Below are 26,115 nucleotides of genomic sequence, written 5' to 3' on the forward strand. Positions count from 1 at the left end.
CCCGCGCGCGCTGCACGGAAGCGGCACGTGGCTCACGTGGGGCGGAGCCTGGCCCCATCCCTTTAAGGCGCTACGTGTGGGCTCTCTCCAGCCGCCGGGAAAGGCGAGGGGGTGTCCGTCCTCGGACCCTTTCCTGTCGGCGTGTAAGAATGCTTGTTAAAGGGGAGGTGCCCCTAGGGGGAGACTGTGGCGAGTACCGGGCTCATCTTCCCTTTGCCTTTAATTTCCATTTCCTGTCGGAGGGCAGCTGTGTAGGTCGTCCAGACCCACCATGGACCCGGCCGCCGGGCTCTGGCGGCGGCTGCTGCTGCTGCTGCTGGCGGCCCCGGGCGGCGCCTATTTCCCCGAGGAGCGGTGGAGCCCGGAGTCGCCGCTGCAGGCGCCCCGGGTGCTGATCGCGCTGCTCGCCCGGAACGCGGCGCACGCGCTGCCGCCGGTGCTGGGGGCCCTGGAGCGGCTGCGGCACCCGAAGGAGCGAACGGCGCTGTGGTGAGAGCCGCCCCCGGGACCCGCCCAGCCCCGGGACCCCCGCGCCCCGTATCTCCCTTGGCATCCCTGCCTAGTCCCCCCCGGGACCCCCCGTATCTGCCCCTTGGCATCCCTGCCTAGTCTCCCCCCCCGCCCCCCCGTATCTGCCCCTTGGCATCCCTGCCTAGTCCCCCCCCCGCCCCCGGGACCCATCGCCCCCCCGTATCTGCCCCTTGGCATCCCTGCCTAGTCTCCCCCCCCCCGCCCCCCCGTATCTGCCCCTTGGCATCCCTGCCTAGTCTCCCCCCCCCGCCCCCCCGTATCTGCCCCTTGGCATCCCTGCCTAGTCCCCCCCGGGACCCCCGCCCCCCGTATCTGCCCCTTGGCATCCCTGCCTAGTCCCCCCCGGGACCCCCGCCCCCCGTATCTGCCCCTTGGCATCCCTGCCTAGTCCCCCCCCGCCCCCGGGACCCATCGCCCCCCCGTATCTGCCCCTTGGCATCCCTGCCTAGTCTCCCCCCCCCCGCCCCCCCGTATCTGCCCCTTGGCATCCCTGCCTAGTCCCCCCCCCGCCCCCGGGACCCATCGCCCCCCCGTATCAGCCCCTTGGCATCCCTGCCTAGTCCCCCCCCCGCCCCCGGGACCCATCGCCCCCCCGTATCTGCCCCTTGGCATCCCTGCCTAGTCCCCCCCGGGACCCCCGCCCCCCCGTATCTGCCCCTTGGCATCCCTGCCTAGTCCCCCCCGGGACCCCCGCCCCCCCGTATCTGCCCCTTGGCATCCCTGCCTAGTCCCCCCCGCCCCCGGGACCCATCGCCCCCCCGTATCTGCCCCTTGGCATCCCTGCCTAGTCCCCCCCCGGGACCCATCGCCCCCCCGTATCTGGCCCTTGGCATCCCTGCCTAGTCCCCCCCGCCCCCGGGACCCCCGCCCCCCCATATCTCCCTTGGCATCCCTGCCTAGTCCCCCCCGGGACCCCCGCCCCCCCATATCTCCCTTGGCATCCCTGCCTAGTCCCCCCCGGGACCCCCGCCCCCCCGCATCTGCCCCTTGGCATCCCTGCCTAGTCCCCCCCGCCCCCGGGACCCATCGCCCCCCCGTATCTCCCTTGGCATCCCTGCCTAGTCCCCCCCGCCCCCGGGACCCCCGCCCCCCCATATCTCCCTTGGCATCCCTGCCTAGTCCCCCCCCGGGACCCATCGCCCCCCCCGTATCTGCCCCTTGGCATCCCTGCCTAGTCCCCCCCGGGACCCCCGCCCCCCCGTATCTGCCCCTTGGCATCCCTGCCTAGTCCCCCCCGCCCCCGGGACCCATCGCCCCCCCGTATCTGCCCCTTGGCATCCCTGCCTAGTCCCCCCCCGGGACCCCCGCCCCCCCGTATCTGCCCCTTGGCATCCCTGCCTAGTCCCCCCCCGCCCCCGGGACCCATCGCCCCCCCGTATCTGCCCCTTGGCATCCCTGCCTAGTCCCCCCCCCGGGACCCATCGCCCCCCCGTATCTGGCCCTTGGCATCCCTGCCTAGTCCCCCCCGCCCCCGGGACCCCCGCCCCCCCATATCTCCCTTGGCATCCCTGCCTAGTCCCCCCCGGGACCCCCGCCCCCCCATATCTCCCTTGGCATCCCTGCCTAGTCCCCCCCGGGACCCCCGCCCCCCCATATCTCCCTTGGCATCCCTGCCTAGTCCCCCCCCCGCCCCCGGGACCCATCGCCCCCCCGTATCTGCCCCTTGGCATCCCTGCCTAGTCCCCCCCCGCCCCCGGGACCCATCGCCCCCCCGTATCTGCCCCTTGGCATCCCTGCCTAGTCCCCCCCCCCGCCCCCGGGACCCATCGCCCCCCCGTATCTGCCCCTTGGCATCCCTGCCTAGTCCCCCCCCCGCCCCCGGGACCCATCGCCCCCCCGTATCTGCCCCTTGGCATCCCTGCCTAGTCCCCCCCCCCGCCCCCGGGACCCATCGCCCCCCCGTATCCCCCTTGGCATCCCTGCCTAGTCCCCCCCCGGGACCCCCGCCCCCCCGTATCTGCCCCTTGGCATCCCTGCCTAGTCCCCCCCCGGGACCCCCGCCCCCCCCGTATCTCCCTTGGCATCCCTGCCTAGTCCCCCCCGGGACCCCCGCCCCCCGTATCTGCCCCTTGGCATCCCTGCCTAGTCCCCCCCCGGGACCCATCGCCCCCCCGTATCTGCCCCTTGGCATCCCTGCCTAGTCCCCCCCCGGGACCCATCGCCCCCCCGTATCTGCCCCTTGGCATCCCTGCCTAGTCCCCCCCCGGGACCCATCGCCCCCCCGTATCTGCCCCTTGGCATCCCTGCCTAGTCCCCCCCCGGGACCCCCGCCCCCCCGTATCTGCCCCTTGGCATCCCTGCCGAGTCTCCCCGCCCCCGGGACCCCCCGCGCCCCGTATCTCCCTTGGCATCCCTGCCTAGTCCCCCCCGGGACCCCCGCCCCCCGTATCTGCCCCTTGGCATCCCTGCCTAGTCTCCCCCCCCCGCCCCCCCGTATCTGCCCCTTGGCATCCCTGCCTAGTCCCCCCCCCGCCCCCGGGACCCATCGCCCCCCCGTATCTGCCCCTTGGCATCCCTGCCTAGTCTCCCCCCCCGCCCCCCCGTATCTGCCCCTTGGCATCCCTGCCTAGTCCCCCCCCCGCCCCCGGGACCCATCGCCCCCCCGTATCTGCCCCTTGGCATCCCTGCCTAGTCCCCCCCGGGACCCCCGCCCCCCCGTATCTGCCCCTTGGCATCCCTGCCTAGTCCCCCCCCGCCCCCGGGACCCATCGCCCCCCCGTATCTGCCCCTTGGCATCCCTGCCTAGTCCCCCCCGGGACCCCCGCCCCCCCGTATCTGCCCCTTGGCATCCCTGCCTAGTCCCCCCCCGCCCCCGGGACCCATCGCCCCCCCGTATCTCCCTTGGCATCCCTGCCTAGTCCCCCCCCGGGACCCCCCGCCCCCCCGTATCTGGCCCTTGGCATCCCTGCCTAGTCCCCCCCGCCCCGGGACCCATCGCCCCCCCGTATCTCCCTTGGCATCCCTGCCTAGTCCCCCCCGGGACCCCCGCCCCCCCGTATCTCCCTTGGCATCCCTGCCTAGTCCCCCCCCGGGACCCCCCGCCCCCCCATATCTCCCTTGGCATCCCTGCCTAGTCCCCCCCCCCCGCCCCCGGGACCCATCGCCCCCCCGTATCTGCCCCTTGGCATCCCTGCCTAGTCCCCCCCCCGCCCCCGGGACCCATCGCCCCCCCGTATCTGCCCCTTGGCATCCCTGCCTAGTCCCCCCCCCCGCCCCCGGGACCCATCGCCCCCCCGTATCTCCCTTGGCATCCCTGCCTAGTCCCCCCCGGGAACCCCGCCCCCCCGTATCTCCCTTGGCATCCCTGCCTAGTCCCCCCCCGGGACCCCCGCCCCCCCGTATCTGCCCCTTGGCATCCCTGCCTAGTCCCCCCCCGGGACCCCCGCCCCCCGTATCTGCCCCTTGGCATCCCTGCCTAGTCCCCCCCGGGACCCCCGCCCCCCGTATCTGCCCCTTGGCATCCCTGCCTAGTCCCCCCCCGGGACCCATCGCCCCCCCGTATCTGCCCCTTGGCATCCCTGCCTAGTCCCCCCCCGGGACCCCCGCCCCCCGTATCTGCCCCTTGGCATCCCTGCCAAGTCTCCCCCCCCCCGCCCCCGGGACCCCCGCCCCCCGTATCTGCCCCTTGGCATCCGTGCCTAGTCCCCCCCGCCCCCAGGACCCATCGCCCCCCCCGTATCTCCCTTGGCATCCCTGCCTAGTCCCCCCCCGGGACCCCCCGCCCCCCGTATCTGCCCCTTGGCATCCCTGCCGAGTCCCCCCCGGGACCCCCGCCCCCCCGTATCTGTCCCTTGGCATCCCTGCCTAGTCCCCCCCCGCCCCCGGGACCCATCGCCCCCCGGTATCTGCCCCTTGGCATCCCTGCCTAGTCCCCCCCCGGGACCCCCGCCCCCCGTATCTGCCCCTTGGCATCCCTGCCTAGTCCCCCCCGGGACCCCCGCCCCCCGTATCTGCCCATTGGCATCCCTGCCTAGTCCCCCCCCCCGCCCCCAGGACCCATCGCCCCCCCGTATCTGCCCCTTGGCATCCCTGCCTAGTCCCCCCCCACCCCCGGGACCCATCGCCCCCCCGTATCTGCCCCTTGGCATCCCTGCCTAGTCCCCCGCCCCCGGGACCCATCGCCCCCCCGTATCTGCCCCTTGGCATCCCTGCCTAGTCCCCCCCCCCGCCCCCAGGACCCATCGCCCCCCCCGTATCTGCCCCTTGGCATCCCTGCCTAGTCCCCCCCCACCCCCGGGACCCATCGCCCCCCCGTATCTGCCCCTTGGCATCCCTGCCTAGTCCCCGCCCCCGGGACCCATCGCCCCCCCGTATCTGCCCCTTGGCATCCCTGCCTAGTCCCCCCCGGGACCCCGCCCCCCGTATCTGCCCCTTGGCATCCCTGCCTAGTCCCCCCCGGGACCCCCGCCCCCCGTATCTGCCCCTTGGCATCCCTGCCTAGTCCCCCCCCGGGACCCCCCGCCCCCCCGTATCTGCCCCTTGGCATCCCTGCCTAGTCCCCCCCCCCGCCCCCGGGACCCATCGCCCCCCCGTATCTCCCTTGGCATCCCTGCCTAGTCGCCCCCCGGGACCCCCGCCCCCCGTATCTGCCCCTTGGCATCCCTGCCTAGTCCCCCCCCCCGCCCCCCCCGTATCTCCCCCTTGGCATCCCTGCCTAGTCCCCCCCCAGGGACCCCCCGCCCCCCGTATCTGCCCCTTGGCATCCCTGCCTAGTCCCCCCCCCTGACCCCGGGACCCATTGCCCCCCCGTATCTGCCCCTTGGCATCCCTGCCTAGTCCCCCCCCGGGACCCCCGCCCCCCCCGTATCTGCCCCTTGGCATCCCTGCCTAGTCCCCCCCCGGGACCCCCGCCCCCCCGTATCTGCCCCTTGGCATCCCTGCCTAGTCCGTCCCCCCCCCCGCCCTCGGGACCCATCGCCCCCCCGTATCTCCCTTGGCATCCCTGTCTAGTCCCCCCCCGGGACCCCCGCCCCCCCGTATCGGCCCCTTGGCATCCCTGCCTAGTCCCCCCCCCGGGACCCCCGCCCCCCGTATCTGCCCCTTGGCATCCCTGCCTAGTCCCCCCCCCCCCCCGCCCCCGGGACCCATCGCCCCCCCGTATCTCCCTTGGCATCCCTGCCTAGTCCCCCCCTGGGACCCATCGCCCCCCCCGTATCTCCCTTGGCATCCCTGCCTAGTGCCCCCCCGGGACCCCTGCCCCCCCGTATCTCCCTTGGCATCCCTGCCTAATCCCCCCCGCCCCCGGGACCCATCGCCCCCCGTATCTGCCCCTTGGCATCCCTGCCTAGTCCCCCCCCCCCCGCCCCCGGGACCCATCGCCCCCCGTATCTGCCCCTTGGCATCCCTGCCTAGTCCCCCCCCCGGGACCCCCGCCCCCCCGTATCTCCCTTGGCATCCCTGCCTAGTCCCCCCCCCGGGACCCCCGCCCCCCCGTATCTGCCCCTTGGCATCCCTGCCTAGTCCCCTCTCCGGGACCCCCGCCCCCCCGTATCTCCCTTGGCATCCCTGCCTAGTCCCCCCCGGGACCCCCGCCCCCCCCATATCTGCCCCTTGGCATCCCTGCCTAGTCCCCCCCCCCGCCCCCGGGACCCATCGCCCCCCCGTATCTGCCCCTTGGCATCCCTGCCTAGTCCCCCCCCCGGGACCCATCGCCCCCCCGTATCTGCCCCTTGGCATCCCTGCCTAGTCCCCCCCCGGGACCCATCGCCCCCCCCGTATCTGCCCCTTGGCATCCCTGCCTAGTCCCCCCCCGGGACCCCCCGCCCCCCGTATCTGCCCCTTGGCATGCCTGCCGAGTCTCCCCCCCCCCGCCCCCGGGACCCCCGCGCCCCGTATCTCCCTTGGCATCCCTGCCTAGTCCCCCCCCGGGACCCCCGCCCCCCGTATCTGCCCCTTGGCATCCCTGCCTAGTCTCCCCCCCCCGCCCCCCCGTATCTGCCCCTTGGCATCCCTGCCTAGTCCCCCCCCCGCCCCCGGGACCCATCGCCCCCCCGTATCTGCCCCTTGGCATCCCTGCCTAGTCTCCCCCCCCGCCCCCCCGTATCTGCCCCTTGGCATCCCTGTCTAGTCCCCCCCCCCGCCCCCGGGACCCATCGCCCCCCCCGTATCTCCCTTGGCATCCCTGCCTAGTCCCCCCCGGGACCCCCGCCCCCCCCGTATCTCCCTTGGCATCCCTGCCTAGTCCCCCCCCCGGGACCCCCGCGCCCCCATATCTCCCTTGGCATCCCTGCCTAGTCCCCCCCCCCGCCCCCGGGACCCATCGCCCCCCCGTATCTGCCCCTTGGCATCCCTGCCTAGTCCCCCCCCCGCCCCCGGGACCCATCGCCCCCCCCGTATCTGCCCCTTGGCATCCCTGCCTAGTCCCCCCCGGGAACCCCGCCCCCCCGTATCTCCCTTGGCATCCCTGCCTAGTCCCCCCCCGGGACCCCCCGCCCCCCCGTATCTGCCCCTTGGCATCCCTGCCTAGTCCCCCCCCGGGACCCCCGCCCCCCGTATCTGCCCCTTGGCATCCCTGCCTAGTCCCCCCCGGGACCCCCGCCCCCCGTATCTGCCCCTTGGCATCCCTGCCTAGTCCCCCCCCGGGACCCATCGCCCCCCCGTATCTGCCCCTTGGCATCCCTGCCTAGTCCCCCCCCGGGACCCCCGCCCCCCGTATCTGCCCCTTGGCATCCCTGCCGAGTCTCCCCCCCCCCGCCCCCGGGACCCCCCGCCCCCCGTATCTGCCCCTTGGCATCCCTGCCTAGTCCCCCCCCGCCCCCAGGACCCATCGCCCCCCCGTATCTCCCTTGGCATCCCTGCCTAGTCCCCCCCCGGGACCCCCGCCCCCCCGTATCTGCCCCTTGGCATCCCTGCCGAGTCCCCCCCGGGACCCCCGCCCCCCCGTATCTGTCCCTTGGCATCCCTGCCTAGTCCCCCCCCGCCCCCGGGACCCATCGCCCCCCCGTATCTGCCCCTTGGCATCCCTGCCTAGTCCCCCCCCCGGGACCCCCCGCCCCCCGTATCTGCCCCTTGGCATCCCTGCCTAGTCCCCCCCGGGACCCCCGCCCCCCGTATCTGCCCATTGGCATCCCTGCCTAGTCCCCCCCCCCGCCCCCAGGACCCATCGCCCCCCCCGTATCTGCCCCTTGGCATCCCTGCCTAGTCCCCCCCCACCCCCGGGACCCATCGCCCCCCCGTATCTGCCCCTTGGCATCCCTGCCTAGTCCCCGCCCCCGGGACCCATCGCCCCCCCGTATCTGCCCCTTGGCATCCCTGCCTAGTCCCCGCCCCCGGGACCCATCGCCCCCCCCGTATCTGCCCCTTGGCATCCCTGCCTAGTCCCCCCCGGGACCCCCGCCCCCCCCCGTATCTCCCTTGGCATCCCTGCCTAGTCCCCCCCGGGACCCCCGCCCCCCCGTATCTCCCTTGGCATCCCTGCCTAGTCCCCCCGCCCCCGGGACCCATCGCCCCCCCGTATCTGCCCCTTGGCATCCCTGCCTAGTCCCCCCCCGGGACCCCCGCCCCCCGTATCTGCCCCTTGGCATCCCTGCCTAGTCCCCCCCCCCGCCCCCAGGACCCATCGCCCCCCCGTATCTCCCTTGGCATCCCTGCCTAGTCCCCCCCCCGCCCCTGGGACCCATCGCCCCCCCGTATCTCCCTTGGCATCCCTGCCTAGTCCCCCCCCCGCCCCCGGGACCCATCGCCCCCCCCGTATCTCCCTTGGCATCCCTGCCTAGTCCCCCCCCCGCCCCCGGGACCCATCGCCCCCCCCGTATCTGCCCCTTGGCATCCCTGCCTAATCCCCTACCCGCCCCCCGGGCATCGCCCCCCCGTATCTCCCTTGGCATCCCTGTCTAGTCCCCCGCCCCCGGGACCCATCGCCCCCCCGTATCTGCCCCTTGGCATCCCTGCCTAGTCCCCCCCCGGGCATCGCCCCCCCCGTATCTGCCCCTTGGCATCCCTGCCTAGTCCCCCCCCGGGCATCGCCCCCCCATATCTGCCCCTTGGCATCCCTGCCTAGTCCCCCCCCCGGGACTCCCCGCCCCCCGGGCATCGTCCCCCCCCCCGTATCTGCCCCTTGACATCCCTGCCTAGTCCCCTACCCGCCCCCCGGGACCCATCGCCCCCCCGTATCTCCCTTGGCATCCCTACCTAGTCCCCCCCCGGGACTCCCCGCCCCCCGGGCATCGTCCCCCCCCCCCGTATCTGCCCCTTGGCATCCCTGCCTAGTCCCCTACCCGCCCCCCAGGCATCGCCCCCCTATATCTCCCTTGGCATCCCTGCCTAGTCCCCCCTGCCCCGGGACCTATCGCTCCCCCGTATCTCCCTTGGCATCCCTGCCTAGTCCCCCCCACCCGGGACTCCCCGCCCCCCGGGCATCGTCCCCCCCCCCCCCGTATCTGCCCCTTGGCATCCCTGCCTAGTCCCCCCCACCCCCGGGACCCGCCCAGCCCTGCTACCCCCAGGATCCCCGCCCCCCCGTATCTGCCCCTTGGCATCCCTGCCTAGCCCCGCTACCCCCCGGGCATCGCTCCCCCCCCCCGTATCTGCCCCTTGGCATCCCTGCCTAGTTCTCCTGTCCCCAGGACCTGCCCAGCCCTGCTAACCACAGGACCCCCACCACCTGGTATCTCCCTTGGCATCCCTGCCTAGTCCGTCCCCAGGTATCCCTGCCCCCATATCTGCCCCTTGGCATCCCTGCCTAGTTCCCCCCCCCCCCGTTCCCAGGCATCGCCCCCCCGTATCTGCCCCTTGGAATCCCTGCCTAGTTCTCCCCACCCCCAGGCTTTGCCCCCGGGACCTCCCACCCCCAGGCATCGCCCCCCCTCGTGTCCGCCCCTTGGCATCCCTGCCTAGTCCTTTTGCCCCTGGGCATCGCCCCCATACTCCCTGCCATCACCCCCCCTTATCTGTCGCTTGGCATCCCTGCCTGGTCCTCCCGCCCTCGGGCATCGACCCGGGTTCCACTCAGTCCACCTATCCCCGGGCATCGCCCTTGGGACCTGCCCCCCTGGTATCTGCCCCACGCCCCTGGGCATCGTCCCCAGGACCCGCCTAGCCCCCCCACCCCCGGGCATCCCTCCTGGTATCCGCCCCCGGGACCCGCCCAGCCCCTCACCCTCAGGCATCCCTCCTGGTATCTGTCCCTTGGCATCCCCGCTGAGCCCCCCACCCCCAGGCATCGCCCCCGGGACCTGCCTAGCTTCCGCCCCCAGGACCTGGCCAGCCCTCCCTACCCCTGGGCATCCTACTCAGTATCCATGCCCGCGCATCTCCCCCCTGCCCCAGCATCTGCCCCCGAGACCTGCCCAGCCCCCCTACCCCAAGCATCCTCCCCAGTATCCATCCCCAGGCATCCCCCCCACAGCATCTGCCCCCGGCACCTGCCTAGGGCATTCCCCTCTCTCCCCTGCCCCCCGGCATCTGCCCCAGGGCATCTTGTCCCCATGGCATCCTCCCTGGTATCTGCCCATCCCCCTCAACCCCGGGCATCCCCCCTGGTATCTGCCCCGGGCATCCCTGCCCAGCCCTCACAGGACTCCTATCTCTGGGAATCTCTCACACACATTACCAGGACCCACCCTGCCACCGCAGGACTTTCTCCCTCCCCACCCAGGTACTTAGGATCTTGGCTTCTCTCCACACATATTTGTTCCCTTCCCTGGCCCCGGAAGGAGCTGATGGGGCTCGGGACCCGCCTGTGATTTTCTCCCACTGCCGCACTGCGGGCCATTTAGTGGCTCTGGGGGTTGGTGAGATTCAGACAATTCCCTTTGCCGGCTCCCTGCAGTCCCACGCTGTGGGCCTGGGGCCTTTCTTGAGAACAGACAGGATTCTAGTGAGACCCTGGGCCAATCTGGGTATTGTTGGATGGGAGAGTCCTGTTACCTTTTCTAGGTTGCTGATTAGCACTTTAAAGCCACCTTGGCCCAAATGAAATACTTGCCAACTTGCCCCAAGTGTCTGGGCTTTAACAGCTTCAAGTGCATGTAGCCAGCACTCTGTGCGACTAGAGAAATAATGTGGCTGTTACATGGATGAGCTGGGTGGGTAGTGTTGTCAACAGGGAAGGTATCTTACCCAAGGGATTTAGTACCTGCTTTGAAATTCCCACTGGAGCTTGCGTTACAGCAGCAGGAACGAAAGGCATTACTGCAGACTCTCTACCACTTTGAGTTAAGTATAGACTGAGGAAGAGAACTTTTCCTGCCACCTCATGGTGGCTGAAGGAGTGGTCCCAGGGCTCAGTGAGCCCCTTTTCCCTGGTGGGTGAATTGTATGCTTAGAAAGTGGAGAGTGAAGGTATGCCCACCTCCCACCCCTGTTTGCTACTATGGTTAAAGACAACTGTGCCTCTTGTGTTGGGGATCCATTCTCAACGAGACTGGGTTAGAATAGGGTGTCTGGGATGCTGATTGCCTGGTTTTCTTACATTAGAGCAAAACCTTGCACTAGAGAGGATGAGAGAGGACAAGAGGCTCCTGATTCAATAGGGTATGAGGAGGAGCAGGGTTAGAATGGAGAGCCCAGAATTCTGGGAACATGGGTGTCTCCTGTGGGCTGAGTGGAACCTAGAGGGGAAATGAGCAGCTTTGCAGATGCAAAACTATATGAGATGGTGGGATTTACCTCAGACTCTCCTGCAGGGTGTGACGGGAGGCAGCATGGACCAAGAGTAGGGCTCCATGTCTGTCATGGAAGTCACAGATTCCATGACTTCTGCAGTGGCCAGTGTTGCTGACCCCAGGGCCACCCATGCAGCTGGCCCCGGAGCCAGATGTTCAGGCAGCCTGGGTCAGCCTCACTGGCCACTGCTATAGCAGTTCTGCAGTCAGGCACTTGGGCAGTCTTGCAGCCAGTGGCACTGGCCACTGCTCTGGTGGCCCTTGGCAGCTGGCCCCAGGGACCGCCTGAGTAGCTGCCAATGTGTCTGGCCCCAGGGCTCCCTCATCCCTGGCGGTGACCGGAGCAGCAGTGGGCCTCCCGGGACTCCATGCCCTCACCCCCTGGGTAGCAGCCAGAGCGATGCCCTGCAGGGCTTCCCCCCCTCTCCGCCGGTGTCCTCCCTGCCTCTCCCCCCATGGGGCTCCTTATCCCCTCACTGGCAGTGGCGGGTTCCCAGCTTTGCCCCCATAGTGCCCGCAGGTCATGGGACTGTGATTTTCTCCTCTCCCCCGTGATCTGTCCATTACTTTTACTAAAAATACTCACAATTGAATCGTAGCCTTAACCAAGAGCATTGCTCCAGCTTCCCCTGCAGGGCATGGGGGAAAGCGCCAGGAGGGTTCATGTCCCTACTTAGCAGTGTGTCACTGTTGGGTGTTTTTCAGGGTGGCAACAGACCACAACACTGACAACACAACGGCTGTGCTACGAGAATGGCTGATAAATGTTCAGACCTTGTATCACTATGTGGAGTGGAGGCCGATGGAGGAGCCCAGGTGAGACCCTGCCTCAGAGACTGTTACCAGCACCTGGCTAAACTTGCCTGCCAATGAATCTGCATTCAGTGGGAAGAGAGACAGCTGCTCAGGTTTATTGATTTCCTCAGTAAAAGGGTAAATTAAAAGGTTAAAGGTGGAGTTAACCTCTGTGGGAGGGGTAGGCATTCATTGTAAAAGACTGTCCCAGGGCCAGAGAGCAGATAGGGTTTATTGATGATCCTTGTTTCTCTGGGGCATGTGATTTTGTTAAGTTTCATCTTAGCCCTGCTGAACTCTCAAAGTGAGGATGGGTGAATGACTGAACCCCTTTTCCCCCCAGCAAGTGCACTGGCTCCATTCTAAGCACTGGCTTCCTTCCCATCAATGACCTCCCTTGACCTCACAGACATGCACTCAAATGGTGGGAGGGGGTGCCAGGGATGGGAGGATGATTGCTGCAGTGTTTGCTCCAGATAGGAAAGTCAAGCTGCTCACCCAGGTCATACAGTCAGAAGCTCACCCAGGTCATACAGCCTTGCAGACCTACCTGCAAATTACTGAACAGAGCTGGTCTCCAAGTGCTATCGAGAATCCCATGTAAATTCTTCAATATTCTCATTTTTTGAATGTATAAGAAAAAAAAAATCTGTTTCCCTTTCAAAATCTGCAGACACCAAGGAGACAGCATTAAATTCTGCCTTATCTGATCTTCCTTGTTTTAGACCATTCAGCATGCTTGTCACTTGGGAGCAGTGTGCTGGAGAGCAGGTCAGGGTTCTGATAGAAGTCACTGTTTGTGGCAGGATTGGATTGGCTGCAGTTGTAGACAAGATTGTTCAGAGATGCTCATAAACTGGTGTGTCAGAGCAATTGACTCTGCTGCATCAATGGTCTCCACAACATATAGAGGGTATTCTGTTAGCCCAAGGGTTTAATTGAGTCCATAGAGACCAACAAGACATGTCTGTCTATCAAATGCCTTCCTTTTTCTGTAGAGTCTCGGGGCCTCCATGACATTACTGACCTCTTGGATTGTGGTGTGGCTAAAGGGGAGGGCTGGGCGGCTTTTGCAACTAGCTTGCCTTTCACCTCTCAGATTTGACACTTGTGCTGAGTTCATTCCAGCTACATATTCACATCATGTAACTTTTGGGAAAAGCAGTAAGGAGGGATAAACCCAGCTGGGACTTTAACAAAGACTAATCCCTGGCAGGTCCTATCTGGATGAGGAAGGCCTGAAGCACTGGTCAAATTCTCGCTATGAGCACGTGATGAAGCTCAGACAAGCAGCCTTGAAATCTGCCAGGGACATGTGGGCTGACTACATCTTGGTAAGAAAATCTCCCTGCCTTTGGTACTGTGGTGGCAGATGCTATGTTTATGTCCAGTCATTTTCCATTTTCAAACCAAATCCAAGATCAGTTGTGCAGGTTTCTGTTTGCCTCTCACCTGGGCTAATGCTGCTGATTACACTAGCCTGGCCCTGCACACCAGAGCTACATCAGCACAGGAATAGCCAGACTGCATCCAGGCAGTCCATGGCCCATTATCTACGTACTTCGGTGTTCCGCTTTTGGCAGCGACCAATATATGGTGATAACCTAGTGGGTGGGAATAATCCATATGATGTCCTTGACTGGATCCCTGCAAGCACTCTGTGTCCCTCAGATGCATGAAGCTGGGCTCTGCTGGTGCCTCTCTTTGACCAATGAATTGCTATCAATGCAGTGTCATGCAGTAACTATGCTGGTGACAGTGGCATGAAAATGAGTGTTTTCCTGCCTGCTTGGAGAAGTGGAAGCATCTTTAAAATATTGCTGTTGTGAAGATGTTGCTCCAAACCAGGAGGGCTTGGAGGCTGTAGCCTTCTTTAGTAGCTTTATGATCTAACTGGCTTAGGTATGAATGTAGTTAATGTACATATAAATGTCTGTCACACCTATCTTTGTAAAAAGAAAAGGAGTACTTGTGGCACCTTAGAGACTAACCAATTTATTAGAGCATAAGCTTTCGTGAGCTACAGCTCACTTCCTCAGATGCATATCGTGGAAACTGCAGCAGGCTTTATATATACACAGAGAATATGAAACAATACCTCCTCCCACCCCGCTGTCCTGCTGGTAATAGCTTATCTAAAGTGATCATCAACCTGATGATCACTTTAGATAAGCTATTACCAGCAGGACAGCGGGGTGGGAGGAGGTATTGTTTCATATTCTCTGTGTATATATAAAGCCTGCTGCAGTTTCCACGATATGCATCTGAGGAAGTGAGCTGTAGCTCACGAAAGCTTATGCTCTAATAAATTGGTTAGTCTCTAAGGTGCCACAAGTACTCCTTTTCTTTTTGCGAATACAGACTAACACGGCTGTTACTCTGAAACCTATCTTTGTGTTTCTCACGTCCAAACAGGAAGGACTGTAGTTGAATTTAAGGAACCTCTCCCTTGAGGGTGCACTTCTTCTGAGAGGGGTCTCTTTTTCTCTATTTGGAATAGCAGCTGCCTTTAAGAGAATTTTGTGACTGGGCTTTAGGTAATAGAAATCCATTTGGACTCAAATACTGCCTGTGTTATACTGATGTGCTGGCATGGGATATTTTGTGGCTCAGCAGTCCATGTGTTTCCAGGCTTGGCTGATGGATCCTGCCTGTCAGCACTGAGAATGAGGAACAGAAATACCTGTGTTTATCAAAACGAAAGCAATAATATCTAGTTAGTGTGGAGCTCCTAGGGTCAGTGGACATTCTGAGAGTGTCTTTGGGAGCAGTTAGAAAGCATTCACAGGGTTTACATAGGAATGGCTCAGGGTGGAGCACACCAGGCTGACGCAGGGACCGGACTAGCTGCATTGGAATTGACTGTACTTGTTGTCTCTCTTTGCTGTTTGCAGTTTGTGGATGCAGATAATCTCCTGACAAACCCAGACACCCTGGGCCTGCTGATGGCAGAGAACAAGACTGTAGTGGCACCCATGTTGGACTCTCGTGCTGCTTATTCTAACTTCTGGTGTGGAATGACCTCGCAGGTAGGAGGAGGCCTGGGGTTCTGACATACGTTCCTCCTCCAGTCCCTGTGTACAGTAGGACTTTGCATACAGGATCCATTGTGTGCATGAGCAGCTCCCAGCTGCCCCCCTCATAAAGGCTCCTGCAAGAGGCTCCTTTTTCCCTTTTTAGGGTTATTACAAACGCACTCCTGCCTACATTCCCATTCGAAAACGAGATCGCCGTGGCTGCTTTGCTGTCCCCATGGTGCACTCCACTTTCCTGATTGACCTGCGGAAAGAGGCCTCCCAGGACCTTGCCTTCTACCCACCACACCGAGATTACACTTGGTCTTTTGATGACATCATTGTGTTTGCATTTGCCTGCAAGCAGGCAGGTGAGTTAATGGATATTGCTGCTTATGCACTTCTTGCTAGCATGGGCTGGGTTTGTAGCACTGCTCTGGATTGAGAGATGAGGAGCCTGCAGCCATCCTTTTCCGAAGGGGGATTAGGTTGTCTGCTGTGTTGGTAAGGGGATGCCTTGGGCCCAACAAGGGATAAGATATAAACAAAATCCTTGTTTACTGTTGCAGTGCTCAATAGTTCAGTTAGGCATGGTTTGGCGTCTCATATCAAGTAATTGCTATGACTCCTATTGTTGTAATGCTCACCATTATAAAATCTTTTTAACCATTTAAAGTCAGAAAAAGAATTAAAAACAATTGAAGGATTTGAAATGTACTGCATTAACACAGGCTTTCATTTTAATAGCTTTCCTTATTCCTTTTAGTTGCATAGAGTATTTTATGGGGGGGGAACACTTGCTTTATAGTTTTTTAGATGGTATTAGCTGCCCTCTTGTCGGGAGATGAGGGAGAAGAGAGGAAAGTTAGTTTAGATGGTCTGGAGCAGCTGCTGCTGTTGAAAGTCCTGTTTCCTTTAATACCAAACAAGATAAATGCACACAAATGGAAAGAGAAGAGTAGAAAAGATAGAAAATACAGCATCTGTCTCTGCTAGGTTTTGTGAGGGTTTTGTTTTTGGCTTGCAACCTTGCTGCTGGGAAACTATAGGACCAGTAAATGATCTTATCAGCTACTCTGAGACATGGCAAACTTTTACCAGTGTTGGTCTGTTTAAAGAATTGCGTTTAGTTGCTTCTCCTGTCATACCAGTGTGCAAATGTGGAGTTGTCTTGGCCAGCTAAAGCCAGACTCTTATTAGGCCAAAGGCAAAAAGAGAAGTTAGAAACAGAAGAAATAAGGCAAGGAAGGAAAATGACATGAGGGAGGAACGATAGCTGGAACCCAATGCTCACATCTCAGACATTCAAGGTTTAGGCAAAGCCGATGGAGGGGATGATGTCATTTGGTTCCCTTTCTCTGGCCTGGCCTGGTCACATCATCTTTCAGGATCAAGATGACAAAGGCCCAATGGTGTCATGGCGGATCCCAGGGTTCCAGGAAATGGTAGGGGAGCTGCAACCAGGATGGAGAAGCTTGCTCCCCTGTCCCCCTGACCTTTTTAGTGACATAGTGAAGAAGCAATGTTCAAAAAGGAAAGGAGACATCATTCCATGATACAGTAACCAAGAAAACCCCATTTAAGTGATTTCAACTACAAACGTTTCCTAACTCAAGCCACCCTGTGACTTTAGCACAGCTCTTTCAGCTTAACAATCCAGTGAGTGTCAGTCTCTTGTACTTATGTAAACAATTGTATATAATGGACTGGGTTGGCATTTTTGTTATTTTGGACAGCTTAGAGTACAGGCCACTGCACAATATGCCCCTCTAATGCAGTTGTCTCATGCAGACCATGTGAGGTCTTATTGGGCTGACTTATGAAAGCCAGGGACATGGGTGCCTTATGCAGTTCCATGATGTGGGCTGGGTTTGCCACTGAGTGGGTTTCGAGCAGTGTCCTACTAGCATCTTCTCTGTATATTAACTTCAGAGGTCCAGATGTTTGTATGCAACAAAGAGGTTTATGGCTTCCTGCCGGTGCCACTGAGAGCCCATAGCACCATGCGGGATGAGGTGGAAAGCTTCATGCACGTGCAGCTGGAGATTATGGGTAAGTGCTGGATGCCAACAGAAACAGAACATTCATAGGCTTGGACTGGGAATTGCTTAGAGAGTTTTCCTTCTTCCCTCTTACTTCTGACATTCTGAATTTGGGACCTGTCTCTGTCCTGGGGATTCAGCCACAGCTTCCTCAAAGCTGGTGGTTGGATGGAAGGAGGAAAATGTATTGAGGAATTGTTAAAGCAGAATGGCTAGAATGGTAGTTTCTATGGAAGCTCTACCTCAAATGATTCCACAGTTCCCTTGGCCATGCTTGGAGCTGCAGGTAGTGAGGGAGCAGCATGGTGTCTTGCCTGTTGACATCTGGGTAAATTGTTCAGCTCCTGTGGTTGCTGTTTGTACCACTTAAAAACAGAGAGCGTTTCTTCCTGATTTGACTATGTTGCTTTTTCCACTAACCTTTAGGGCCCCTCGTCTCCTGTGACTGCAGTTTGCCACACAGGCCTCTTTCAGTTTTTCCCCCTCTTGGCCTCTGGTGTCTGCAAGGCCTGTATGGCAGTGCCCAGCCACTCTGCTCTGTGTGTGTGTGTGTGGTGGTCTGAATTCTGGTGTGTATGGTATAGGGAGTGTGTTAGACTCCATGTTTTCTCCCCTGGGTATATTCCTAGGTACGGTTCACAGTATCTCTCTATATTGGTCCTGGCTGCACAGAGATTCCTTTACTGACCATTCCCTATCAACACTTAAAGGGATGGGGACTGATTCCTAGCCATTTAAAAACACATCTCTGTAAATTTGAGTAATGCAAGAGGGAGAGCCCAGATCATAGGATAATACTAACTGTTTTAAAATAGTTTTATGTATCTGAGAGTTTGATGCCAGAGGTTTATTCCTTTGATTTTTTTTTTTTTTATTGGCTGCACACAGAGCATGGCTTCAGCTGCACAAGCTTGCATTCTCCTTGTCTTTAGAGGCAGAATATTTCTGTAAATGCAGCTCTAGACAGTGGTTTCCTGTTCAGATCTGCCTGCAAACGTTCTCTAATTAATTTGTTGAGTACTCTTTGCTCACTCCTTGAGGCTGGAGAATCTCCTCCCAACAAGAGCAAAAACCTGAAGTAAATAATAAACGAGAGCGCAACACGTCAGTCAACAGGACTAATAAGCGTAAACATCCATGTCAGGCACTTGTGGGGCACTGACCAAAGGCTAGCAGCGAGAAGGGATATAGGAGATCAGTCGTGGAACAGAAAATTAGAGGATCCTTTTCTTTCTCACGCCTCAGTGGATTGTTTGTACCTGGTTACTCTGTGGTGGTTTGTTTGGAGGGCTGTTCCTAGTGTGGCAGTAGCTGTGCCCCATTTGGAGTTGTGGGGGCTAAGAGGGTTCCCTTGGCCTTATGCCTGGAAGATAATGTCTTACAGAAACCCATTTACGTTCCATTTCTCGGTTTTCCCTTAGTGAAGAACCCTCCGGTGGAACCTTCACAATACCTGTCCGTCCTGCCCAAGGTCCCTGACAAGATGAGCTTTGATGAGGTGAGTCAGGACTTTGCTCCATACAGGCATGTTACTGAGATGAAGAATAGTGTTTAGTTTGCACAAGCTGAGCTTCCTCCTGTGGTCACTTCAGACTCTCTAATGCCTGAGCTTCATTGCTAGGTCTTAATAAAGCACAGGGTATCTCTTCCCTTGTGTTCAGTGCAAGATGCAGCAAGGTTGCACTTGAGTTCTTGCCTCCCTGGGTGTGGTAGGGACCTCCCTGCACAATCATGGCCATGGATTTTATTTCCTCAGGTTTTCATGATTAACTTAAAGCGCAGGGCAGATCGACGAGAGCGAATGCTGCGGACGCTGTACGAGCAGCAGATCGACTGCAAAATCATTGAGGCTGTGGATGGAAAGTGAGTGCATCCAGAGAACACGCATGTGCCCAGTCCAGCACCTGATAATAAGGAACTGGAATATTCCAATGAGGGTTCCTGGAGGGTGGACTTATTGGGAGGAGCTGATGTTGTCTCTTGGAGATGCAGGGAAGTAGGGCAACTCCATTGCTTGGTGGAGGGAAGAAGGAGGAGCTAGACTCTCTATGAAGTGACTGGGAAGCACTGACACCCAAAGTTCTCTGCTGTCAGAAGCCCCTTGTGGATTGTAAGGCTTTGTCTCCCTTCATCCCACCCTGTCAATGGACAAAGAGGCTGCTGAGTGAATAGCCTGTATAGTTCCTCTAATAATGCCTTCCCTGCATGTGCACACAAGCTCCCTCAGGGTGAGGAAACAAGACAATGGCTGTCTAGTGCCTTGAGCTGTTGCCAGAACAACTGTTGTATTGACCTAAACTACCTGCATTCTTTCTAAAATGACTGTGAGAATGAGTAATCCTAGCATTTTCTGTTCTGTTTCTCATCTTTTCTGCAAAGAGAGAGTCTTAAAATAAAGTGGCCTGGAGATTTCTTGGGGAGAGAAGCTGCATTTATGAGCATTAGCAGAGACTCCAAAGCCAGCTGCTGCTCTGTGCTGACGGAGGCATTAACCACATTGTGCTTGTTTGCAGAGCCATGAACAGCAGTGAGGTGGAAGCCATGGGGATTCAGATGCTGCCAGGATATAAGGATCCATACCACGGCCGTCCACTCACCAAAGGGGAGCTGGGCTGCTTCCTCAGTCACTACAAAATCTGGAAGGAGGTGAGAGAGTCTGCATTCTCAGGAGAGCTCCAGGAATCTTGGTGCTTCTGACCCCTTCAGAACACTTGTTCAGTGTGGGTGTGATGGCCAAACAAGAACCTTTTCAGTTTGTGCTCCTGCCATGGTTCTACCATTTCCAGCATTCCCACTGCTCTTGGCAGGGGGTTTTCAGTTGCACAAAAGATAAGCAGGGACGTACAGTCTTGTGGGAGGTGGTGGGGATTTATGCTCAGGACCATCCAGAGATTTGCATAACCCCTGCATTGAGCAGGAATTCACATGCTGATGCTGTTCAGTTGGGTGAGAGGAGTGTGTAGGTAGCAGGGTGGTGCCCTCCTCTAGTTTTTTGGGTTACTGTGTGAGCCACAATGGGTATATTTATACACATCAGGTTGGGAGCAGTCTTGCAGATCTCATGATTAAGGGTAAGATTATGTCATGGAGGTCACGGATTCTGTGACTTTCAGAGACCTCCATGACGTTTTCCTCTTCAGCCACCATGAGTGGCAGGAGGCCCTGCAGCGGGGTTCAGACTCTCATCTCTTCTTCCCCCACCCCAGTGCTCAGGCTTCAGTCATCCCCTCGTCAGGCCTCGTCCCATTATTTTTAGTGAAAGTCAGACAGGCCACGGGCTTCCGTGAATTTTTGTTTGTTGCCTACAACCTGTCTGTGACTTTTACTAAAAATAACTGACAATCTGAACCTTCCTCTTGATGCCTTGATGTGCCCTAGAGGTGGTAAAAGGGAATACACATGGAAGAGGTTGGGGGGCAAAAGAGAGCTAATTCCTCAGCACTAAAATAGATACCAGTGCTGTGAAAGAAGGGGAGATAAATTACATGTCACGGGGGGTGGTGCGAAGGAGGGGCAGGCATTTCAGGTTCTCTGACTTGGCTTCTGTTCTGCTAGATTGTGGAGAGAGGGCTGGAGAAATCAGTCGTGTTTGAGGATGACCTGCGGTTTGAAATATTCTTTAAACGACGGCTAATGAATCTGATGTATGACCTCGAAGAAGAGGGTCTGGACTGGGACTTGATGTAAGTGCAGAAGATCAGAACATTATACTGATGTTCTACTCAGCTTCCCTGGGCACTTGTCTTTAATTATCTGTTTATCTCTGGCAGTACGCACTGTGTTATACAATACATAAATCCTGCCCCAAAGAGCTTGCAGTCTAAAAGAGCGAGAACCTACCCGTTGATTATTAAAAACTTGCTTTTTGTAGGCATTAGGAAGAAGTGGCTTTTTGAAAGGGATTTGAATAAGGAGAGAGTGATACTTTGATGACTTGGCAGACTGGGAACAGAGGGGTCATTGATTTCCCTGTTACCAACAGCTCCAATGGAACAATTCTGGTAGAGCCTGGGTGCTGGTGAGAAGGCTGAGCTGCACTCTGTTCAGAGCATAGGCTCACCCACTAATGACTACACAAGATTTCTCTACCATGCACAAACACAACATCAGAGAGGACCATGTACCATGTTAACCAGACAGTGGGTTTGTTTTATGCCAGAAGTTGCTGCCCTATGCTACAAGGATACCTGCCACCTCTGCTCTCCACCTATGTTGACTGATTCCAGGCATGGGGATTTCATAGATTTTCTTTTCTTTTTTTTTTCTTTTTTTTTTCTTTTTTTTTTAAGGCCACTGCTATTAGATCATCTGATCTGACCTCCTGCATAAAGCTGACCAGAGAATTCCATCCTAACTGCTGCTTGCAGCAGTTCTCAATCTGTGGGTCGGGACCCCATTTTAATCGGGTCTCCAGGGCTGTCTTAGACTTGCTGGGGCCCAGGCCCCAAGCCCGAGGGCTTCAGCCCTGGGTGGCAGGGCTAAGATTACAGGCCCCCTGCCTGGGGCTGAAGCCCTTGGACTTTGGCCCCCCCAGCCTGGGGTAGTGAGGCTTTGGCTTTGCCCCCTTCCCTCCCCTCCCGTGGTGGGGCTTAGATGGGTTCAGGCTTTGTCCCCCTCCTGGGGTCCTGTAGTAATTTTTGTTGTCAGAAGGGGGTCGCAGTGCAATGAAGTTTGAGACCCCTGAGCTAGAATGTGAGTCTCTTTCTAAAAGATAATCTTGTGCTGCTGTCTGTCTCCCCCAGTTACATTGGGAGGAAGCGAATGCAGGTGGAGCATCCAGAGAAGTCTGTGCCTCACGTGCGGAACCTGGTGGAGGCAGATTATTCCTACTGGACTCTAGCCTATGTGATTTCACTGCAGGGTGCCCAGAAGCTGCTGGCGGCTGAGCCACTCTCCAAGATGTTACCGGTGGATGAATTTCTTCCTGTCATGTTTGACAAACACCCTGTGTGAGTCTGGACTGCATCCTCTGGGGCCTAGTGCTGTGGAAAGAAGGGTGTATCAGCCTATAGGAAGGGTGGGTGCGAGGGGGAAGGGATCCTGAAGCATTGTATTCTGAAGTGAGAAGCCTGTTGCAGGCAGAGCTTTGAAAAAACTCTTTGCTGCTGCTTCAGCGGTGGTCGGAGATGGAGTCTGTAGTCAGCTGCTGTAGCTGAACAGGGAATAACCCCTGTGTTCTGAACTTGGCAGTGAAGCCTCACCTATCCCAGTAGTAGCATATGGAGTGGGTGTGAGGGTACTGCAGAGCTTTCCTGCTTGTCCCTGGAAGCAGCATGAGAACTTGTTATGAGAGATTCTAACTAGAGCTGATTGAGGAAATGGTTATTGTTCCTGTGATGGGTTGGACCCCTTGGGAAGCCACCTGATGTGCCTAGAAACCACTGAGTCTACCTGTTCTGCCAGCATGGGCCCCCTTTAGCCTGTCTTGCTGAGCCAGGAACTTAAAACTGCGTGTCTGTCGGTGTCACTCACACACAGCTGCAGATCAGCTCTAGGAAGATGAGCTTAAGAGACTTGCTCCAGTACTCAGATGTCAACCTCCCTTGGAGTGCAGACCTAAAGATATATTATGAAATTTGCCCCATCCCTCAATGTGGAGAGAGATGTGCACACTTCTCCCCGTCCCCACCCCGTTAGAAATTACAGAATCTGGGTTTAATAATAAACAAATTTTATTAACTATAAAAGGCAGATTTTAAGTGTTAAAAGGGGTAACAAACAAAACAAAGTAGAATAAGCAAACGAAATCAAACACGCAAACTAAGCTAGTTTCACTAAGAAATTGGTTACAAATAGTATTTCTCACCCTAGATATTGTTGCGGGCAGTTTGCAAAGCTTCTGTGGTTCAGAGTTCCAGTTATAGTTCTTTTCAGACTAGACCCCTGTCTCAGTCTGGACTCCCACCTTGCCTTACATTTTGCAGTCTTTCTTCTTGGGCAGACAGGCCATGAAGGGGGAGGAGTCTTGTTTGCCTTCCTCCCCACCCTTAAATAGGATTTACATAAGGCAGGAATCCTTTTTTCCCAAACTTGGCACCCCCTTCCCTTACAGTGAAAAATTACAAGTCGTCCCAGGTAATGTTTAGTATCGGCGGCAAGACCCCCTGACTCTGTAGGATCACAGCGTCCATGAGTCAATGGCAGTATGGAACATCCACAGGAAGGCCAAGTTTTTCACAGCTTATTGCCCTTGCTGATGGGCCATCTGCCCTGTCTGGCTTTTCCATTGTTGTATCTGAACTGTTAGCAGTGAGTGTCACCCAAAGTAGCATGGTTGAAATACGGATACATAGTCAATATTCCTAACTTCAGATACAGAAATGATACAGGCATACAGATTGGATAATTGCATTCAATAAATCATAACCTCTAATGATATCTCACATGAGCCATCTGACATAAAGTGTATCTCAGTTATGTCATATTTGTATCATAAGCATAATTTAATAAGAATATGGAATGACACATCACCGTTCCTATGAAAAATTTGAATGAAAACATTTTTCTAGGGCTGTCATGCGATTAAAAAAATTAATAAATTTCAACTGGTATTATAGAACAAGTGCAATTAATTGTGATTAATTTTTTTGAGTTAATCATGTGAGTTAACTGTGATTGACATACCTATATTTTTTCTTAATTTTTCTTAAAGCTTTTTGATATTTTTATTGAACAACCAGAAATGTTTGTCTTCAGCACCCATGGGGTTTTTTAATGAATACCTGAGAAACGTGGGTGAAATCAGACACTTCCTGCAGAATTTTCTGTTTTGACAAAAAAGCCATTTGTTAAATGCCAAAAACTTTGGCTGGTTCTAATTCTAATCCAAGGAGGCCACTGGGGTTCCTGCACAGCAAGGGCACGAGCCTGCTGTAGCCCTTTACTGTTGACTGACTTGATCACCGTACTGGAATTTCTGTGAAGGGACTTGCAGTCCAGTCTGCTCCGTGATACAGCTTCTAAAATCTGCCACTTTACTGAGGATCAAATGGGCCACCCAGCCCTGTCAGTGAGAGCTGACATCACACCTTCAGACCATCTTGCTCAACACTGCCTGGTTCAAGCAGTGTTTTTCCTGACTATCCTAGGCTCATTCCCACATGACAGTAGTAACAAGATGGCTTCTGGCTTTTGTAGCCTGGTTATGCCCCAGGAGGCTGAGATCTGGTTGGAGCTACTTGGGTGGGGGTTGGAGAGGGCTCTAAAACACTCATTTCTTAGGAATTGTTGGAGCTGCCATGTTTTTCCACAGCTGCTGTTCTTTTAGGGAAAGACAAACACTTCTGGAAGATGAATGTCCCCCTCTTGGGAGCGGGCTGGAAGGATTGTGGGTTAGAAGATTAAGTAAGTTGATGTGTGGTTTGAATGCCACAGTGTGCAGTGGGAGGATGAGGAGTGTCTGGAGTGAAGCAGGGTAGATGGAGGGATTAATGCACTGGTGCGGGAGGCTGAAGATGGATTGTAGGGTAAATGCAGAAGACATGACACCTTTCCCCACCACCACCACTTTTTTTTTCCTTTTCTGAACAGCTCTGAATACATGGAACATTTTGAAAACCGGAATTTGCTGGCCTTTTCAGTGGAACCACTGCTGGTTTACCCAACACATTACACTGGTGATGATGGCTACATCAGCGACACTGAGACCTCTGTGGTTTGGAATAATGAGAGAGTAAAAACTGACTGGGACCGTGCCAAATCCCAGAAAATGAAAGAACAGCAGGAGCTCAGCAAGGAGGCCAAGAACTCAGATGTGCTCCAATCACCTCTTGACAGTACAGCCCGGGATGAGCTATGACCAAAGCAGGCCCCTTCTAGGAAATGGATGAAGGGACTGACCGTGATAAGGAAGGGTGTGTGTTGGAGCAGGGGTAGAAAGCAGGGAAAGGGGTATAGCAACATCCTTCCCTGGGGATTACTGGGGCTTCGTTCTGTCCAAGAATATAATGGTAAAGTCACTTAGATGACAAAGCCAATGAGTGTCATGGCTGAAGACCTGCTGACCTCTGCTATTGCAGGACTCTGTGTGAGAGAGAATGCTGGAGAAAGTCAGGTTTGCCTTGTCCCTCAATTCAGCCACTGCTCTGTGGTTCAGCACAGATCTTTACACGGTTGCTCGTTGTAGTGGAGAAGTTTTATTCTTTGGTTTAGGAAATTGAAACGGGATAAGACATTGGTCTTCCTGCCTCTGTTGCCATGTGTGTATCTGTGCTAGGAATGTATCTCATGACCAGGGATCCTAGTTTTCTCTGATTTAAAAAAACAACAAAAAAATTATCCAATAAAAAACCATAATGGGGGGGGAGGGGGGCATGGATTTTTAAAATGAAACACTTAACGTTCTTTTCCCTAGCCACAAAATATATAGGTATCAGTTGAACACAATGTTTTATTGATATATTTACAGTTGTAAAACACTGGAATGATCCAGTCACAGTGCATTGTTTCTTTACTGTTGTCAAGGGCCCTGCTGTTTCAGCCTTTCATTTCTTTTCAGTCAGTTTAGCTCTTTCCATGTGTTTTGTGATTGTCTGCCTTCAAACTTCACCTACAGCCTTGCTGCATACAGTACAGAACAGCAGGTTACCATCAACATTAAATTTGTCCTTACCAAACTCAGTGACATGGTCTTTGGGATGACTTTTAAAGTTTTTAGCATCTTTTTATAACTTTAATTACTCATGTGTGGAGGCTGAAGTGAAATTTGAGATGCATTAAAATGCAACACCCTATTTGGCATTGAGTAACCTCTATACACCGCAAGCATTTATTGGAGTATGTTTAGCTATGTGTATTTAAAGCACGTTCAAAAATCAACCACAAGAGCGGGAGGTTGTGCACATTGAAAAAGTGCTACTGGTACTTTCAGTAAAATTTAGTTAATTTTACATTGAGGAAAAAAACAAAGATTCTCTATAAAAACACAGTATGTATTTTTTCCCCTGGCAAATGGATTTCTGGGGTCCCTGCTCATGACCCTTGAATGTTCTCTTGGGGTATGTGGGGAGGAGGGGTGAAATGCTGCCAGATCCTGCAGTTCCTGCTTATGATGTGCCCTAATATAAGCTGAAGTCTTCTCTTTCTGTAAAACCAAAACTTTTCGTGTTTTTATAAAATCTTTGGCTATGA

General features: G+C 57.1%; 1 protein-coding gene across 3 annotated transcripts; it reads left to right on the forward strand.

The window, feature by feature from the left end:
* The first annotated feature begins 121 nt into the window (after positions 1-121).
* On the forward strand, positions 122-26,115 carry COLGALT1 (collagen beta(1-O)galactosyltransferase 1). 3 transcript variants are annotated; one of them, XM_078849653.1, is made up of 13 exons: positions 122-489; positions 11,841-11,951; positions 13,147-13,264; positions 14,825-14,959; positions 15,111-15,315; positions 16,877-16,996; positions 18,408-18,484; positions 18,743-18,849; positions 19,500-19,632; positions 20,542-20,669; positions 21,729-21,935; positions 24,239-24,330; positions 24,517-24,747. In XM_078849653.1, exons 1-13 carry the CDS (start codon positions 272-274, stop codon positions 24,660-24,662), a joined length of 1,797 nt encoding a protein of 598 aa, XP_078705779.1. In that variant the 5' UTR covers positions 122-271; the 3' UTR covers positions 24,663-24,747. The 3 variants fall into 3 exon arrangements, with proteins under 3 accessions (XP_078705779.1, XP_078705780.1, XP_073175085.1); XM_078849654.1 differs by having other exon boundaries at positions 24,254-24,330; XM_073318984.2 differs by lacking the exon at positions 24,239-24,330 and having other exon boundaries at positions 125-489; positions 24,517-26,115.

This window comes from Lepidochelys kempii, chromosome 20 (genome assembly GCF_965140285.1).
Source record: "Lepidochelys kempii isolate rLepKem1 chromosome 20, rLepKem1.hap1, whole genome shotgun sequence".
Taxonomy (NCBI): Eukaryota; Metazoa; Chordata; order Testudines; family Cheloniidae; genus Lepidochelys; species Lepidochelys kempii.